The 18,671-nt window shown below is 42.0% G+C and overlaps 1 protein-coding gene and 1 pseudogene across 1 annotated transcript; both read left to right on the top strand.

Moving 5' to 3' along the window:
• Positions 1-1,298: 1,298 nt before the first annotated feature.
• LOC118857979 lies at positions 1,299-1,971 on the top strand (annotated as a pseudogene).
• An 8,013-nt stretch (positions 1,972-9,984) lies between these two features.
• On the top strand, positions 9,985-17,080 carry LOC118857128 (ubiquitin D-like). Its single transcript, XM_036767765.1, has 2 exons — positions 9,985-10,023; positions 16,308-17,080. The coding sequence occupies exons 1-2, from the start codon at positions 10,006-10,008 to the stop codon at positions 16,773-16,775; spliced, it is 486 nt and encodes a 161-aa protein (XP_036623660.1). The 5' UTR covers positions 9,985-10,005; the 3' UTR covers positions 16,776-17,080.
• The last annotated feature ends 1,591 nt before the right edge of the window (positions 17,081-18,671 follow it).

Genomic DNA, 18,671 nt, shown 5'->3' with positions numbered 1-18,671 from the left:
TCCACTTACCCTGACTCAGTGACAAAAATCTCCTCAGTGTCTTGCTGCTGGAGCTCCACTATGCCAAAGAGCAGTCTCTAGCTCCAATTAAATCATTAAGGTGAGAAAAGAAAAGAGAATAAGAGGAAACTGCTATAAACCCCTGTTTCAGAGCCAATGGGGGTTATACTTTAGATAGAACTTAAGGGGTTCCTACTCCACAAAATCTCCTTCTTCTGGGTAGTCTGGTGCAGATGCAAAGGGGAGTGGCAAAATCTTAAGTAATGGTTGACTTCTTGGGGGGTTGGGGAAAAACCTCTCAAATCCAGAGTAATGGCCACCTTATAATCTCACCAGCTAAGGACAAAATGAAAGGCACGAAAGAGACATTATGGTGGTATTAGGAGGTTACAGTGGTTGAGGAGGAACAGATCCCAGATCTCCCATCCCGTGGAGAGATGTAGCTCATTAATTCTGCTAAGACCCTAGGGAGAGGATGGGGTGGGTCCAGGATCTGGGCCCCAGGCCAGCAATTAGCTTTTGGGGCTCTTGATGTGGATGAAGAGAGAGAAAAAGAGCCCAGGGAAATGACTAGCACAGCAGCAATGATAGTGCCAGATAAAGTTGGTTGTCTTTTGCCTGATGGCGAAGACCAGAACATCCTGATTTCCTCTGGTTTCCCTTTCCCACACACTGGAGGATCCCATGAATCTTTGCTCCTTACTAATCCCTTCTAAGTTCCTAATGCCTCCAGCATCCCTCCCACCCAGTCCTTTCCCAGGAAAGCCTGAGCATAAGACATAGGTGGGGAGGATTTTGTTGTGTGTGGGGAGAGGAGGAAGAGAATGATAGTAGGTTCTTTTAAGTGAGTCAAATAACTTTCATTTTCTATCCAGGTTGTCAGGATCAAGGCCTTGGCAGATAAGGTTGTTTATGCAACTGTCCAGAGTCCAAGGGGGCTTTCTGACCAAGCTTTATATGCCTGGAATTATAGAGGCTATATCTTAGAAATTGTTGTTGTTGTGTTTGTCCTTCCTTCTGGAAGAGGACCATGACATCATGGAGATGATGATATGACTTGCAGTTGACTTTGATTTGAGTGAGGGAGGGCTGTGCAAGGTCACCAGCCTCACTTTCTCCTCCCCAGCCATCTGGGTCCAGTGGCCAGATACTCATCAGGATGACTGGAGATGGCTCAGGATGCAATGGGAGACCCTGGCCCTTTTAGGCCAAGGTCTTTTCAGGTTCTCATTTTGAGTGAGGCAATGCCCATTCAATGAATAGGCCTCTTTAAGAAGTGAGGCAAGGATGCAGGAAAGATGGATGAACCTGAGGCTACAAAAAATATTTCTTTGGTTCCAGAGAACCTTTTGAAGAAGAAGAAAGCTTATCAAAGCAACTCAGCCTAAGCAAGCACTTTTGGAAAAGAGGAAGCAAAAGAAAGGGAGTCAGGTCAAATTCAGGCACCTGGAATCATTTGTCCATGAATCCCACTTGTGATCTAGCTCATCTCAGGCACCTGGATTCAAAGCCTGGGTGCTCTGTGCTGAAGGATGCACGTTGTCTGGCCTTTGTGATCTGTATGGAAAGGGTTAATGGAGTGAGTAACCAGGTGACAAAGATGATAGAGGAACTTTGAAGAAAATTTATAGTGGAGTCTTTGTTAAAATGACCCCAACTTTCTTAAAGAAGCTGTGCATTAGAGAGCCTTATGTAGCTTGGGGATACCCTAACCTAAAATCTGTCTGTGAGCTCATTCTGAAGTGAGGGCAAGCCCGGATAAATAATAAGAAAGTCTCTCTATTAGATACTACTCTGATAGAGAAGTGTCTAGGGGAATTCAGTATCATTTGCCTGGAAGATGTCATCCATGAAATCTGTTCAGCTGGGGAATATTTCTCTCAGGTCTCGAGGTTCCTGTGTCGCTTCTCTCCATCAGTGACCTGCCATGCTGCCAAGAATAGAATGGGCTTTCTCAAGGAAATGGGCTAATCTGTCTACCGAGGTGAAACATCAGTCACATCTTTCAGCAGCTGAACTAGGCCCAGGATCTCAGAAGACTTATATCATTTCTGAGTTTATACCCAGTATCTTCAAAGAAGGTTTCTTTTCTCCTGGAACTTTGTCCAGAAGCTAATGAGATAAAAGGAGCTTTTTCCACCTTCTTTACTTTTCCTCAAGGAAGAAACCATATTGGTTTACCCAGCTGGCTTCATCTTGTATTAAAGTCTCATGACCAGCAAAGAGGAGTGCCTATACTTCATATTGCAGGATTGGAAACTAGATTCAACCCATTCTAGTTTTTTCATGGTGGCCTCCCATCTGGAGAGCAGGCAATTGTTAGCCATATGTGGTTCTCTACTCCAAGGACTGAATGTTGTAAAATACACTTTGTCATTCTGCTCTTCACTTGAAACCTCCTTTTGGAACAAGGGAATGAGACCTGATCTGGGTCTTGAAATGACTTTCAAATATAATGAGCCATTGTCTCTGGGACTCTGTGTTTTTAATGATACCTATATGACTCATATGGTCCTGCCTAGTTATTATGTTAGTGGGCTTCCCATGCTTCGGCACCACTCTTATGCCACCACTGTACACTAGGTCCCATTCCTTCTTGATGTTAAAGTACAGATATTCACTGTAGTCTGCCACTAACTTAGCCCTTTCTGTGTCAATATGAATCAAATTACTCAGCTTTTAATTACCCTTAAAAAATAGAAGTGAGTCAAGGGATGGGCCCCTCAATAAAAAAAAAAAAAACTGGGAGGGGAGGACCCTCAGGGTTGCTGACCAAAAGAGAAACAGTTACTATTTACTATTTACATTCACTCTGAAGTAGGGGGCAGAGATTTTAGAAATTAAACTGATCAGGAAAAGGGTATTGAAAGTGAAGCCCTTTGTAGACTTTAAAGTACATTTTTACTTCAAAGAAAGGGCCAGGTGTAAAATTAGCTTATACTCGAACTCAGGGTTCCCGCCTCCATCCAGACTCGCTCCCATCGTATCATGGCATTGCAGAACTTTTTAAAAGTCCTAAGCAGTTTTATCAAGATTTTTTCCTAGCTCTGCACTAATGGGAGTGGGCAAAGGCAACATCAAGGAGCAGGGAAGAAGTGCAGTTAGCAGAATTTTAAAAGATCTATTTTCATTGGCAGTCTTTAAAGACATCACATTATTTCCTCACTATATTCCTCCTCATTTACGACCTTTCCTTCACAAAAGATTTATGAAGAGAGAGAGAACAACAGTTAAGCAAAGATAGGCGCCCATTGACCATGTATGAACACACACTGAATTTTCCACACCATTGGTCACCTGCCTATGCAGTGGAGGGATGGGCATTTTCTCTATTCTTCTCCAGGGCCAGTCGTAGTCATAATTCTATGTCTTGTCATCCTCCAGGGTTTGGTCTAAAAAAGACAAACTGACTTATGCTGTAAGCGAGTTTATTTCTTTCAAAGCGGGCAGGCATGCATATGAAAACATGGGAGCTGCAGTCACCAGCTGAGCTCAAAAAAGGGTTAGTTGAAGGAGATTCTATATCCACGGAGTGATATCCTCCTTCCTCCCCATTGCCTCAGGATGCCTGTGTGTTTTGTCAGCCAAGATTACAACTCCCAATAAGCAAGGAAGTACATCTAAGGATGTCTGTCCTTTTGTTAGCCAAGAGTGCCACTAGGATGTCTAGTTTCTGTCAGTCATAAAGAAGGGAATGCCTTAAAACAAGAAGTTGTCATAAGGATGGGATGGTGGGACCTGGACCCCAATAGGCAAAGACCATGTCTCTGGAAGCCCCCCTAATCTCAGTAGGCCCCTGTGAGAAAATTCTCTCCTTGTTACAGGCACATACAGAGTTGACTCCACAATTCCTTAGATAAAGGCTATCAGTACAGACACAGGGGTGCTGACCCAAGAACCAGGGTTCTGGCTCTTTCCCTGGCACCAGATCCCCAGGGACCATGCCTCTGGCAAATGTTTATATAAACAGAGCTATGTTGTCCTTCAATAAACCTATCTCTGTGGAATCCCTGAATTTTCCCATCCATCCCGGAAGCCCAGATCACTGACTGCACCCAAGGCACCTGGCCAACCCCAGAATACTTGTGCCTAATTAGCATACTTGGCATTCCTTTCCCTGTCCCTTTTCCATATAAGCTTTAGCATCATCCTCATTGGCTTGAAAGTTCCCTAAGGAATTTTGCCTGTTTCTATTGGAGTCACAACAAACTTTGCCACTTGACTGGAGGACAGTTCGAGTGCATGAATTCCTTCCAGGTGATGCCACCCTCTAACCTAATCTTTTGGGGATTCAAGCAATCCAAAACCATGTCAGAACCCCTAAACTGAGTCAACAACAAGAGAGCATCTTTACAACAGAGGGCCATAAAAAAGCAAGATAAAAAGAGAAAGCCATTAATCAAGTTAGTGTCTGGTTCAAGACCTTTGTTCTTTATCAATCATAGACAGGAGAATGCTCCCAGTCAGCTTAATCCAGGCTTGGGGTTGTTGACACAGCAGGAAAACTTTGGAGTTTGCTCAGAGAAGATCACAAACCGGCAGCAGGAGTGTCAAAGGTACACCTGGAGGAAACATCACTAACATCTATCTGCTCTGCTCATAGGCTCAATTCCTTGCTAATTTTTTGCTCTGGATTCACGAAGGCAATCTAGGGTATACTCTGGAATACGCTCAGAAATTATCCCAAATTGCAGAAACCTCTAATCAACGCAGGCCCACCCCAGTCTCCTGGTAAAATTCTCTTCTCCTTCCAGGGTAGCTTTCCCTTTCTCAATCCCCAAATGAACGCCTATAGACTTGGACATAAATCATAGTTAGTGTACTTTAGTTAATGGTACATAGTTACTCTAGTTTAATAGCAATGTAAAATAGCATAGAAACACATGTAAGAAGTATATAGACAGGGAATGAAAAGAGTATTTATAAGTGTCTGCTGTGCTAAGCACTTTACGAATAGGAGCCCATTTGATCCTCACAATAACCCGGAGAGGTAGGTATTACTATTACTACCACCCCCATTTTATATCTATGGAAACTGAGGCAGATAGAAGTTAAAAGACTTGCCCAGGGTCCCTTAGGCTACCTTTGAGTTCTGAGTTGAACTCAAATCTTCCTGAGTCCAGAGCCATGCCTCTGTCCACTGTGTCCCCAAGTGCCTTAGAGAGATAGCTAGATGGAGAAGTATTTATTAAGCATTTATTCTGTTCTAGGCACTTCATTAAGTACCAGGAATAGAAATAGTAGCAACCCCTCCCCACAGAAGCAAAAAAAAAAACCCTCAAGACAAAGTCTGTCTCCACACTGGAGGAGCTTACATCCTAATGGGGAAATAGAATAGATAAAAGGGAGCTTAGAAAGGAGGGGGATGGAGAGAGAAGAAGGTGGAAAAGTAGTGGGCAGAGGTAGGGGCTGAGCTGGGTCTGAAGGGAGCTTGACTGTTGGGAGAAGTTCTTCAGATGGGGAAAAACTCAGTGGGAGGAGGAGGCCAAGAGGTGGATGCTGGCACTGTGAGAAGGCCTCAGCAGCAGAGGGAGAAGTCATCCAGGGAGCTGGGGTAGAATAGCTACAGCTGGCGACATTGAATTGTTCTGTCTTTTCCACCTTGCACTCCTCTGAAACAAGACAAACGATTCCAAGGTCTTTTTTGGGTGGCATTTCTACAAATATTTAAAGACAGCTACCATCACTTCCTGTTCATCCCTTCAGGTCTCCCCCTCCCACCCACCACTTCTTTTTCTCTGCTTCCTTACTGGAGCTGGTTGAAGGGTAACTGAGAAATGGGAGGTGGAAAAGGGTGGGAAATCAAACAACCCAGCATTTACTAAGTGCCTCTTATATTTGCACTGCAGAGAGCTGTATTTCAAGTCAGAAGACTTGGATTTAAATCCTTGTTCTGCTGCTTATTACCTGTATGGCTACTGGGAAAGTCATTTCACCATTTGGGGCCTCACCATTTTCATCTATAAAGGGGTTAAATTTGGCAGCTCTAAAATCCCTTCTAACTCCAAATGTATGACCCTATCCCTGAATGGCTTTATTAGAGAATATAGAAGTGCAGTGGTAAGAAAGACTTCAGCACGAGTCTCAACTTAAAGACATGAGGAACAAGAAAACCAGGGCCCTTCTTCACCTGGAAAATCTCTGTAGAGCTAATTTGGGGATGCAGTGTGCCACACAGGGAGAAGAGGGGTAGGAAGAAAAGCAATGCTACTTTCAGTTTCCTAGAAATGGTGAATGTTACCAGAAGCTGAGCACACTCTGGATCTGGAAATCCCCAGGAAGAACTTTGAGATTTAACTCTCTGGTCCCACCCTCCGTGATATTTTAGGATTTGTTTCTTCAACAACCTCATGTTAATATATTTCTACTGCATCGTTTCTCTGCTGCATGTTAACTCTTACTCCCCAGCCCTCCATCTCTTTTCTCTAGAGAATCCTTTGCCACTGTGGTGCAAAGAGCCTTGGACCTGGAGCAGCAAAACCTGAGTTTAAATACTACCTCCTATACTTGGTAGCTATGTATCTTTGGGCAAGTCATTTAACCTCTGCCTCAGTTTCCTCATCTGTAAAATGAGCTGGAGAAGTAAATGGCAAATCATTCCAAGCATCTTCATCATGAAAACCCCAAATGGAGTCACAGTCAGAAATGTCTGAGCAACTATATTAGGAAGGCAGAATTTATGATTTCAAAGAGAATCTCATATGTGCCTAAAAGGTCCGGAACCGCAAGATACAAGGAATTCTCTAGGCAGAAGGCAGGAGAACTAAAGCATGTATTTACACTCCACAATAACAAGCCCACAAATCAGCATCCCCATTTTGATATTTTCATCAAAAGCTTCCAGGCCCAATAAGTCCGCCTTATAAGGGTAACCAAAAGGCCACAGAGAAGCGAGATAGTATAAGGCAAAATCGTATACATGCTTCCCCTCTACGGTAAGAAGATTACCCACTAGCCTCTAGTCAGCTCTGCTACCGGCAGCTCAGCTTCGGCTGTAGGTATCTCTGGCTCCAACCGGAAAAGGAAAGGAGGATCTTCAAGCTGTCCTCTCCCCTCTTATAGAGTTTTTGACATCATCAAGCGCCGCCTGAACAACCAGGGCCGATTGGTTCTTGACTTGGCCCCTCCCCCAGCGTAGACCACGTTAACACACCTCCCCTCAGCCAGCGCCACGACTCATCACACAGGAAGCTCTGGTCCTGCCCCGGAAGAGCAAGCCCCAGCGTCCAGGGAAGCTCAACGAGGCGAGCTGAGTCATTCAAAGAAAACAAAGTCCATTCTGGCTACAGCAACATTACTAACCATTATTTTTACCATTACTATTTCTACATGCAAACGTTTCTCATGCATGTCCCTTCCCCTCCACTTACACACCACTACCCTGACACAGGCTCTCATCCTTATGGCTGGACTGTTGAAATGACTATTGATTGGTCTCCTTGCTCAATTTTCTCCCCATTCCAATTACTCCTCCACTCAGTGGGCCAAGTCATTTTCCAAAAATGCAGGTCTGACCATGTCAACTGACTATTCAATACATTCCAGTAGTTCTCTATTACCTCTAGGTTCAAATACAAAATGCTTTGTTTGTCATTTAAAGCCCTTCACAATCTGGCCTCTTTCCACCCTTCCTGTCTTCTTGTATCACTTTGTGATACAATAACACGGGCCTTGTGGCTGTTCTTTGTACATAATAGTCCATTTCCTGACTTTTTACTTGCTATCCACCATGCCTCACCTCAAATCTCACCTTTTACAGGAGACTTTTCTTCTCTCTCTCTCTCAATCTCTCTCTCTCTCTCTCTCTCTCTCTGTCTCTCTTTCTCTGTTGCTGTCTCTTTCCATGCCTTCCCTGTGAGATTACTTTTCATTTACACTATGTAAATGTATATGTAAATGTAAATATGTATGGACAAATTTGGTCTTTTCTCCCCCTTTAGAATGGAAGCTTCTTGAGGGAAGGGACCTTGTTTTGCCTTTTTTTTTTGGTATCCCCAGTGCTTAGCCATGCTTTATACACAGTAAGTACTTAATATATGCATGTCTACTCCCCTTTTCAGATGTGGCAGCCATACATCCTCTTGTCTTTGCCTCTTCCACCCCACTGGAATCAGAGAGATAGAGAACTTTTGTTTGGGAGGGAGGAGTGGGGAAGAGAGGGCTGGCTAATCCTGGACTCTGTACTTTTCCTTTAAAGGTTGGAGTGAAGATCCAGCAAGTCAATATACATGAAACCATTTGGAAAAGTATAAAGCATTCAACAAATGTGAAGACTTCTTTTCATTCTTCTCCATTAGGGTGCTGTTATTTCTTGTAACCACCTCTAATTTCCTGAAACACTATTTGTTTCGTTATCACTTTCAACTTGTTCTAGAGAATTCCTCCTAGCCACTGGTGATGCGTCAGAATCCTGAAATCTCATTGGAAGGCCAAGGCTATGCAGCTGTATGGCTGAAAGATGCAATCCAGGCTTGGAAACAATTCAGGGTACAACAGGACATTATCCAGGAGGGAAATCACACAAATAAGCAAAGTCCATGAGTTGAACAACAATACAATAGTGAAGCTAAGGTGAAGAAGTATTTTAGCAGTACTTGCCTCAGACACTTGCTAGCTCTGTGACACAACAACCACAACAACCTTTTGTATGTGTTTGCTCTCACCCCAGTTCTGGTAGATAAAGAAGGATGATAGCGGTTCCTTGCATGGGCAGATGGAAAGACCATGATTCAGAGAGGTTTAGTGAGTTGGTTAAGATTATACAATTTGCATACTTCTTCCTCTTCTGCTCAGTATCCCTTCCAAATCAACTAGTAACCTCTGTCTTGTCTCAGCTCTTAGATGTTAATATGAGGAAGGCAGAAACAGAGGGACAGGATCATGCCTGTGTAGGTAAAGTGTGGGAGTCGACATCATTCTACTGGCCTGAGGAGACATCTAAATGACAGCTGCATAGGATGGATGAATGGGGGGGGGGGAGGGGGGTGGTGGTGGTCTTGGTGAAAGCCTCAAGAATACTCAAGACATTTTCTAAAGACTTGTTTCCTCTTCAGACCATCCAGGCCATCCACCACTGCCACATTGCAATCAATCATTCTAATCATCTGTTCCAATCAATCATTCAGTAGCACATAGAGAAATGGTGGGGCAAACACTGGATTTGTAGCAAGAGGACCTGGGTTTGCCACTTACCAAATGTTTGTCAGACAAATCCATGAACCTTCCTGGGCTTCATTTCCTCATTTATAAAATTCTAGCTTTGGATCCTGTGTTCCCACCGTGTACATCCTCTGTGTACAGTTTTATCCTGAAGGTATGGTGAGGGATATAAGGAAAAGGGAGACAGATGTCCTGATTCCATGGAAATATTAGAATATTAGTGGACAGCCACATGGATATCACTGAAGACACTTAAAAAGCATCAAAACAAGAGCAAATGAATATTAGAAAACTTTTCTAAGTGCTCAATGTTTCCAGAATTATATATCTGAGCCAAGTGAGGGAAATTTTTCCAAATGAGAGACTTGAACCAATGTGGAAAGAAGAAAGATGGGGTGAGGATGATTGGAAAGGGGAAACCTAAGAGAATGGTCCTCGTTCTTTGGACCTTGGTGGTAAAAGCTAGAATGGAGGAATGTGGGGTTGCCTGTTTCCATGTGGGCCAGTAGATAATCTTGACATGAAGTCCATCCCCTCCCCACCACCATTGAAGAGAACTTCGGAGACCCACCATGTGGACAAAGCTAGTCCTTTAAGGGAATGTTGCTCTAGTTATGACCTTTCTGTTTCCCTTTCCCTCTCTCTCCATCCTTCTCCCCCAACCTCCACCCAGAAAAACTGAAAGTAAATTGCTTTATGAGAATAGCACTAGACCAAAGGTTGAAATAAACCTAAATAAGGTGGGGAATTTCCATCATCTTGCTCCACCCCCAACTCCCCAGACACTTAGGATAAAAGTCTGGGAGGGAGGCTTATTCCTCATTCTACCATTTCTCAGCTTCAGAGATGGCGACTTGTGTACTTGTAAGTCAGTGTGTGTTTGTGTCTGTGTGTGTGTGTGTTTGTGTGCGTGTGTATAGGACAAGGCCTTAAGACAAAGGGGAGATACCTTTATGAATTGTGATGGGGTGAGAATGAGGTTCTAGACTTGAGATGTTTAGCAGAGAATGCTTCTTGGAGTGGAAGAGTTTTAAACTGAGTTTTTAAATGAGAGCAAGGATATAGATTAACAGGGAAGAATCAGCTACTTTTTTAACAGAACTTTGTTGGAAGACTTTAACTTCAGGGTTCATTAGCAATGTTTGAAGCAGGTTAAGTTTCTTCCTCTAATACAATGGAATTATGGGAAGTGGAAAGAGCACTGGCTTTGTAGTCAAAGGCCTTGCTTTCAGATTCCAGGTCTGTATAATATCTGGGGGACCTTCACATGTACAGGTCTTAGTTCCTCGTCTATAAAATGAAGTGGTTTAATTAGGTGACCTTTAAGGACCTGTGCAGCTTCAAAACCTGTAATCCTATAAGGAGTTTAAAGATCTAGTCCAACATTCTTTTTCCATTCTGAGGCTTTCTAGGCTCAAGAGCAGGCTGGCATCCCTCCTATAAAAGAGGAAATCAAGTTCTACTTACCTCATATAGTTGTTGAGAGGATCAAATCAGATAACGTAGCCAAAACACCTTATAAGTCTTAAATAGCTTTTTAAAGATTAATTATTAGTAATATTTTTATGAAAGTGTTAACAGCTTGATGCTTTTAGCCACTCAAGGGTATTTGCCTTTCCAAAGAGGAGGCAATGCTGGAAAGAAAAACAGAAATAAAACTCAAATTGTGGAATTTCACTTTGGACCCCTTTATCCTTTTGGAGCTCCCAGTCTGGTATTGGGAGTGGTCACAGAATGTAGTTATTCTGTCAATGAACATTTATGAAGTGCCTACTGTATTCCAGACACTGTGCTAAACTCTAAGGATAGGAAACAAGGCAGGACAAGCACTAAATAGGAACTCATAATCTAATGGGAAAGACAACAAGTAAATATATATACAGGAAAGATAGGAATCAAATAGGCGAGAGAAGGCATTAGAATTAAGGGAGGATGGGAAAGGCTTCCTATAGAAGATGGAATTTTAGTTGGGACTTAAAGGAAGCCAGGGAAGCCAGTAGGTGGAGATGGGGAAAGAGATCATTCCAGGCATGGGGAACAGCCAGAGGAAATGTCCATAGCTGAGAAGTGAAGAGTCTTGTTCTTGAAACAGCAAGGAGGCCATTGTCACTGGATTGAACAGTGTGGCAGGGAATAAGGTGTAAGAAGAAGGTAGGAGGGGGCTAGGTAATGAAGGGCTTTGAATGCAAAACAGCGCATTTTACATTTGACCCAAAAAAGACCTTTGCAATCATCTCACTAAATTTTAAGGACTACTATCTCCACACAACTAAAGAATTTAGCACTAAGTCCTTCTATATAAAAGAGTGATGAAATCTCTTTCTAAAGTTGGAATCTAAGGAATCTCATTCAGGTGATCATGGGTTTTTGAACGAATCACATAGAAACAAATATATTTTAAAAAGAGAAATCAATAAAGGGTCAAACGAAGTTTTCTAATAAATAATTTCTGTGCTATAAAGAAAACTGCTGCTTTTACATTTATCATAGACCAGTAGAAGGAAAATAAATCAAAGAACCAGGAAGTGGTACTACTTTTTAAGATGGAAAAACTTGCAATGGTCTAGTTTGGTTTTTATTCCCTTTATTTCTATATGGCTTTCATGCAAACCTCTTCTAAATGTCTAAAATAGTTATGCATTTAAAATCTGAGAATATAAGTTCTTTAGTCAGAATCTCAGTAAATCCTAAAACCATTGAGTCACACAGAAGCAACCACCTTTCATCATTTCTTAAAGAGAAATGCCCCAGGTGCTGCTATGTTAGGTTGAGGTTTCTTCTACAGGTGACCTCCGATGCCAGACAGATTTGGGTCTCATCCGCTGGGGAGGTATAGCCCATCCCTTTCCCCCTTAATTTCTTGTAGGGCAAGATAGATTTCTATACCCCATTGCCTGTATGTCTTATTTCCCAGTTGCATGTAAAAACAATTTTTTAAACATTTGTTTTTAGAACTTTGTGTCCCAAATTCTCTCCCTTCTTTCCTCCCCATCCACCCTCCTTGAGAAGGCAAGAAATTCAATATAGGTTATACATGTATTGTTATGCAAACACTTCCATAATAGTCATGTTGTGAAAGACTATAATTCCCTCCAAAGTATCCCCTCCCCATTTACTCAGTTTTCTCCTTCGACGCTGTCCCTTTTCCAAAGTGTTTGCTTTCGACTACCTCCTCCCCTAATCTGCCCTCCTTTCTATCATTCCCCCCCATTATCCCCTCCCCCCTACTTTCTTGTAGGATAAAATACCCAATTGAGTGTGGATGTTATTCTCTCCCTAAGCCAAATCTGACAAGAGCAAGATTCACTCATTCTCTTTCACCTACTCCTCTTCCCTTCCATTATAACAGCTTTTCCTTGTCACTTTTATGTTAGATAATTTACCTCATTCTATCTCTGCCTTTCTCCTCCCAATATATTACTCTCTCATTCCTTAATTTTATTTTTTTAGATCTTATCCCTTCATATTCAACTCACCCTGTGCCTTCTCTCTCTCTCTCTCTCTCTATATATATATATATATATACATATATATACACTTATACATATATATACAGACATATATATATATATATACACAGACATATGTATATATATATGTATGTATGTATGTATATTCCCTTCAACTACCCTGATACTGAGAAAAGTCTCATAAGTTGCATAAAAGAATTCAAATTTAATAAGTCCCTTTCTCTTTCCAATTTACCTTTCCATGCTTCTCCTGATTCTTGTGTTTGAAAGTCAAATTTTCTATTCAGCTCTGGTCTTTTCAACAAGAATGCTTGTAAGTCCTCCATTTCATTGAAAATCCATATTTTGCCCTGGAGTATTATACTCAGTTTTCCTGGGTAGGTGATTCTTGCTTTTAATCCTAGCTCCTTTGACCTCTGGAATATCATATTCCAAGCGCTTCCATCTCTTAATGTAGAAGCTGCTAGATCTTGTATTATCCTGATTGTGTTTCCACAACACTTGAATTGTTTCTTTCTGGCTGCTTGCAATATTTTCTCCTTGACCTGGGAACTCTGGAATTTGGTGACAATATTCCTAGGAGTTTCCTTTTTGGGATCTTTTTCAAGAGGCAATCAGTGGATTCTTTTTATTTCTATTTTACACTCAGATTCTAGAATATCAGGGCAATTTTCCTTGATAATTTCTTGAAAGATGATATCTAGGCTCTTTTTTTGATCATGACTTTCAGGTAGTTCAATAATTTTTAAATCATCTCTCTTGGATCTGTTCTCCAGGTCAGTGCTTTTTCCAGTGAAATATTTCACATTGCCTTCCATTTTTTTCATTCTTTTGGTTCTCTTTTATAATTTCTTGATTTCTCATAAAGTCACTAGCTTCCACTTGCTCCATTCTAATTTTTAAGGCAGTATTTTCTTCAGTGGTCTTTTGGACCTCTTTTTCCATTTGGCTAATTCTGCCTTTTAAGGTATTCTTCTCTCTTTTTGGAGCTCTTTTACCATTGGGGTTAATCTATTTTTTAAGGTGCTATTTTCTTCAGTATTTTGGCAGGTTTTCTTTAGCAAGCTGTTTACTCGTTTTTCATGACTTTCTTGCATCACTATCATTTCTCTTCCCAATTTTTCCCCTACTTCTCTTACTTGATTTTTGAAATCCTTTTTGAGCTCTTCCATGGCTTGAGACCAATTCATATTTTTCTTCGAGGCTTTTGATGTAGGATCTTTGCCTTTGTTGAATTTTCTGGCTGTTTTGATCTTCTTTGTCACCTAACAAAAATTCTGTAGTCCCAGTCCTTTTACGTTGCCTGCTCACTTTCCCAGCCAATTACTTGACTTTTGAGCTCTTTGTCAGGTTATGACTTCTTCCAGAGTGGACAGTGCTCTGTCCCAAGCTTTAGGGGTTTTGTGCTGCTATTTTCAGAGCTACTTCAATTCTGAGGTGGTATGATACTCCTCTCTTGGCTTGTGCTCTGGTCTGCAAGTGCAAGCATTACTTTCTGCAATGTAACTACCAAGAGGACTCCCTCTCCCCAGCCACCACAAGCTTTGCCAAGGACTGCCAACCTGGATTTTGACCCAGATCCAAGTAGGGCAAAGCAAGAGACTTTTGCCTCGGTGCCAGTAAAGAGATCCTTGCATTTCTGCTCTTATCAGCCACCTGATTCCCCCCACTGTGGGTATGGAACTCTGTAAGGAGCCAGTGCTGTTGCAGCCACCTCTGCTACCGTGCGTCTGGGACCGCATCACACTTCTCTCACCTAGGGGCAAAAGTTTTCCCACTGACCTGCTAAGTTGTCTTCAGCATTTGTTGGTTGAGAAGTCTGAAAACTGCCCCAGTTCAGTGATTCAGGGCCCTGAGGCCCTCTCTGCCTGGTCTACTCAAGCCTACTGTGTCTTGGTGTGTCCCAACTGGGCTGCGCTCCTCTCCCAGCATGGTGCAATAGACCCTTCCCAGTGACCATCCAGGCTGTTCTGGGCTGGGAACTTGTGTGCCTCTGTTATTTTGTGGGTTTTGTAGTCCTAGAATTTGTTTAGAGTCATTTTTTACAGGTGTTTGGAGGGATTTGGGGAGAACTCAAACAAGTCCCTGTTTTCACACAGCCATCTTGGCTCCACTCCTCTTTTTTTTTTTTTTTGAGGGGATTCTGAGGCAGAGCAGGAGCTACTTAAGGTCCAGAGTTTGTTGTGTTATGAAGTCAAGAGTATGTGTTAGTGAATGCAATTTGTGAGATTGGCATCAACTAGTGTATTGATTATCAGAATGAGCAGAGAGTAGAAGCCCTTTGCTGGGAATCTCAAGTTTGCCACAGATCCTAGGAAGCTTCAACGTGTTAGCTTCTACATTTTCAGAGAGGTATTTAATGAAACCAACATGAATTAAAGTCCATTCCAAGGAATATCAATCAATTTCTTGTTCGAGGGTTTCTTTATGAAGGATCTTGAAGTAGAGGGTGAAGAATTTGATCCTGAAAAAGTTCCCTACAATCATTCAGTGTCTACAAAATATGTCTTTATCCCGGCCTCTTTCTTTTTAGCCACTTCATTTCCAGGAGGGGAATGCAGGTGTAGGGCCACTTAATGTGTTTATGATTGTGAGGAAGAGAGAATGATTAGGTAACCTCATTCTGATGCTGAGGGAACTAAGGATGGGAAGAGTTAAACAATTTGCCCAGGGTCATACAGCTAGTGCAGTGTAAAGCAGAATCTGAACTCAGTTCTTCCTGACTCCAAGTGGCTTCTTAATTACATCAGGGGTAAACATAAGAGCTAAGACTAACAATAGACGAAGAAGTATAGCTGAGTATGATGCAAATGACATTGATAAGGTGAAAAAACATTACTTAGTTAGACTATAAAATGAGGAAGGTTGGCACTACCAATCTCCTTCCAAAGGTACTTTCAGCTGTAACAATCTGATTCTGTGATTAGTGGAGAAGAGCTCCTTGAAGGCAGGAACTATGTCTTTTTTGCCATACACTCAGTGATGGTTCATATTAAAAGCTTTATAAGGCTTGCTGGATGAAAGGTAGCAGAAGCCAGTCCAGGGAGAGGAAATGTCATTATGAACTTAACAGACCTTTCAAGGACTTATTCTAAGCCCAGCAGTGTGCTAGCCATTGGGGGTAATGCAAAATGAATAATCTCTGCCTCAAGATTATTGAGTTAGTCAATACACATTTATTAAGAGCCTGTTTACTATGTAGCAGGCACTGTGCTAAGCTCAAGGTAGTTTATAATTCAGTGGACACTGCCACAAATTATAATAATAAAAATAGAGCATTGTAAGAGCAATGAAGTGATATAAAATGCTTCCTCCAGACACATAAAATGTCTGAGGAAGGAAAGACAAATTTCTGACTGGGCGTATCAAGGAAGGATTCATGGAGGACTGGTGACATGTGAGTTGGATCTTAAATGATGGGAAAGATATCAACCATCAGAGACTGGGGAAGGGCATTTCAGATCAAAAGAATGAAGTAAGCAAAAAATGGAGGAAAGAAAGGATAAATCGAATACAACAGGAATTGCTAGTAGTCCAGTTAGGTTAGGACACAGTCTATGGAACAATGATGCTATATTGTGGAGGACCTTAAGTGCTGACCTGATCAAGGACCTCAAAGGTGGAAAGAAGCAAGTCATGAGCTTTTAAAATCTCTACTCCTTTCTTCTTTGTCTCCAGGTGCATGTACATTCCCAAAGCCAAGAGCTAATGAAATTCACTGCCCAGAAGGATGACAGGGTAAAGAAGATTAATGAACAGATTAGGTCTAAAAACAAGGTCCCTGTAAAAAACCAGAAACTCCTCTTGGGATCCAAAACCCTAAACCCTGAAAAAAAGTTGTCCCACTACTGGTTGGACCCCAGCACAACTATTCACCTGACCCTCAAGGTGGTGGAACCAAGTGATGAGGAGCTGGAGGTGTTCCTGAAGGAGATGGACAGAGGAAGGAAGTACCCGTTTCATATCCGACCAACCAGCTCAGTGTCTCAGGCGAAGGAAGTGATTAAAGCCATAACAGGAGTGCTCCCTGAGGCCCAGATTGTGAGCTGCAATGGCAAGAAGCTAGAGGATGGGAAGATCATGTTTGATTACTGCATTGAGAAGGGCAGCATTTTCTTCTTGTCGAGCTTTTGCATAGGAGGCTAACCAGAGAGAAGGGAGCCTGGATTCAAGAGGAAATACAGTTCAAAGTCTTCCAGCTAATTCCTGCTTATGCCAAACATGATGCTTTCATCCCTTGCAACGAAAATTCAGAATGAAGTAGACAAAGTAGAGAAGGAAGAGTAGTAATGGTGGTGGCGGTGGTGAAAGTAGAGTAGTAAAGAACAAGCAGAAGAAGAGATGGCTAGAGGAAAAGTAATTAAGGAATTCATTTCAAGGTTAATAATTCTGTAACAGTATACTTCTAATGTGATGCTTAAATAAAATCCTTTAAATGCTTTTTGTAGTCAGGGACTTGTTGTGTTGCAGTTATTGTAATTCATAATACTCTCCCTACACCTTCACATTCCCAGAGTTGCAGCACTGATTCTGTAGTCAGAGGACCTCGGTTCAGATCCTACCTATCACTTAATCTTCCTGAGTCCTAGTTCCTTCATTTATAGAGTGAGGGGATTGGACCAAACAATCTCTGAAGACCCTGCCAGTTCTACGTCTATGATACTATGACCTATAAACATCTTATACACTTTTACCAGGCATAGTTTTAGGTTTGTATCCCTTCACCATAAAACACTCAGGAATAGATTCACAACCAAATATTCTGCTCCCGGTTCCCTGCCTACTCTGCGGGGTCTGAGAATGGAACATGGCATTCCAAGCTGGCTTCTCCCCAGAAAGCCCTTGTTTTTGGTGCCCTAATAATAATAGCTAGCATTTATGTAGCCCTTTATAGTTTGTGAAGCACTTTACAAATATTGTCTCATTTTATCCTCACAACAACCCTGGGAAGTAGGTACTGTTATTGTATAGGTGAGGAAACTGAGGACGGGAGTGGTCAAGTGATTTGCCAGGGGAACAAAACCAGTCAGTGTCTGAAGCCAAATCTGAACTCAAGTGTATCCTGAGTACAAGTCCACTACTCCACTGTGCCACGTAGCTGTCAAGTAATCATAGCTCACATTTACATTCCCCTGTGACATAGGCAATATGAGCATTAACTAGGATTCACATCTAGGTCTCCTGAGTCAATGTCTGGACTTTTTTCTTTTTTCTACATCAGTATAATTTAGTTTCTCACCTGGAAGGGCCTTTGAATCCTTGACAAATGTTCCATTTTGTAGTGACTTGTACAAGGTTATAACTGGTGAAAAAAATTCGGAGACTGGAATCCAGATCTCCCGAACTTTTTGTGTAGGACTCTTTCCATGACACCCAAATGAATTCTCCTGCTACTTTGCTCCACTTCTGCCATTTGTTGATGTCAACTCAGGGAATTCATTTCAATATGAAGAGAACAATGTTAGGAAGAAAAGCTACTGCTTCAATTGCCCCTGAATGCATCCACTTCTAGGATGTTATCTTAGCCTCATTCTAAAGACAATGGAAACTCACCTTTATCTCTGATAAAAAATGCCTTCTGTCCCAGCAAGATAAGTTAGGGTACTGGTCAAACCCTTTGCCCTGATGTTTGAACAATCTGGCTAGCAGCTTCTGTAGGGGTATAAGATTCACCCACAGCCAGCACCCAGAAAGCTGCCAACAGCACAGGTTCTTTTGATCTGCTTAATTAAGGAAAGCAAGGTGAAGGGGTTGACAAGCTTACTTTTAATTCAGCATTCAATATCATTCAGTTAGTTCAGGGGAAAAAGCCAGCACCCTGAACTTCAAAACAAAATGCAAACAAATTACAAACATCAACAGACTTTGTCTGATTCAATCCCAACACATAGTTACCAGAGTTCAACAAAATCTCAACATCCGGGTTTACAAGCTGGAGGGCTCCCTAGCTACAGCTGCCCAGAGTCTCCTCATCAACACCATAGCCAGAGCCCTGCACAAATGGTTCTGTCCTCCCTTCTTATAGGGCTTCAGACATCATCA

This window comes from Trichosurus vulpecula, chromosome 7 (assembly GCF_011100635.1).
Source record: "Trichosurus vulpecula isolate mTriVul1 chromosome 7, mTriVul1.pri, whole genome shotgun sequence".
Lineage (NCBI taxonomy): Eukaryota > Metazoa > Chordata > Mammalia > Diprotodontia > Phalangeridae > Trichosurus > Trichosurus vulpecula.
Note: the sequence above shows the minus strand (reverse complement) of the source record. Positions and strands in the feature narration are given on the sequence as shown.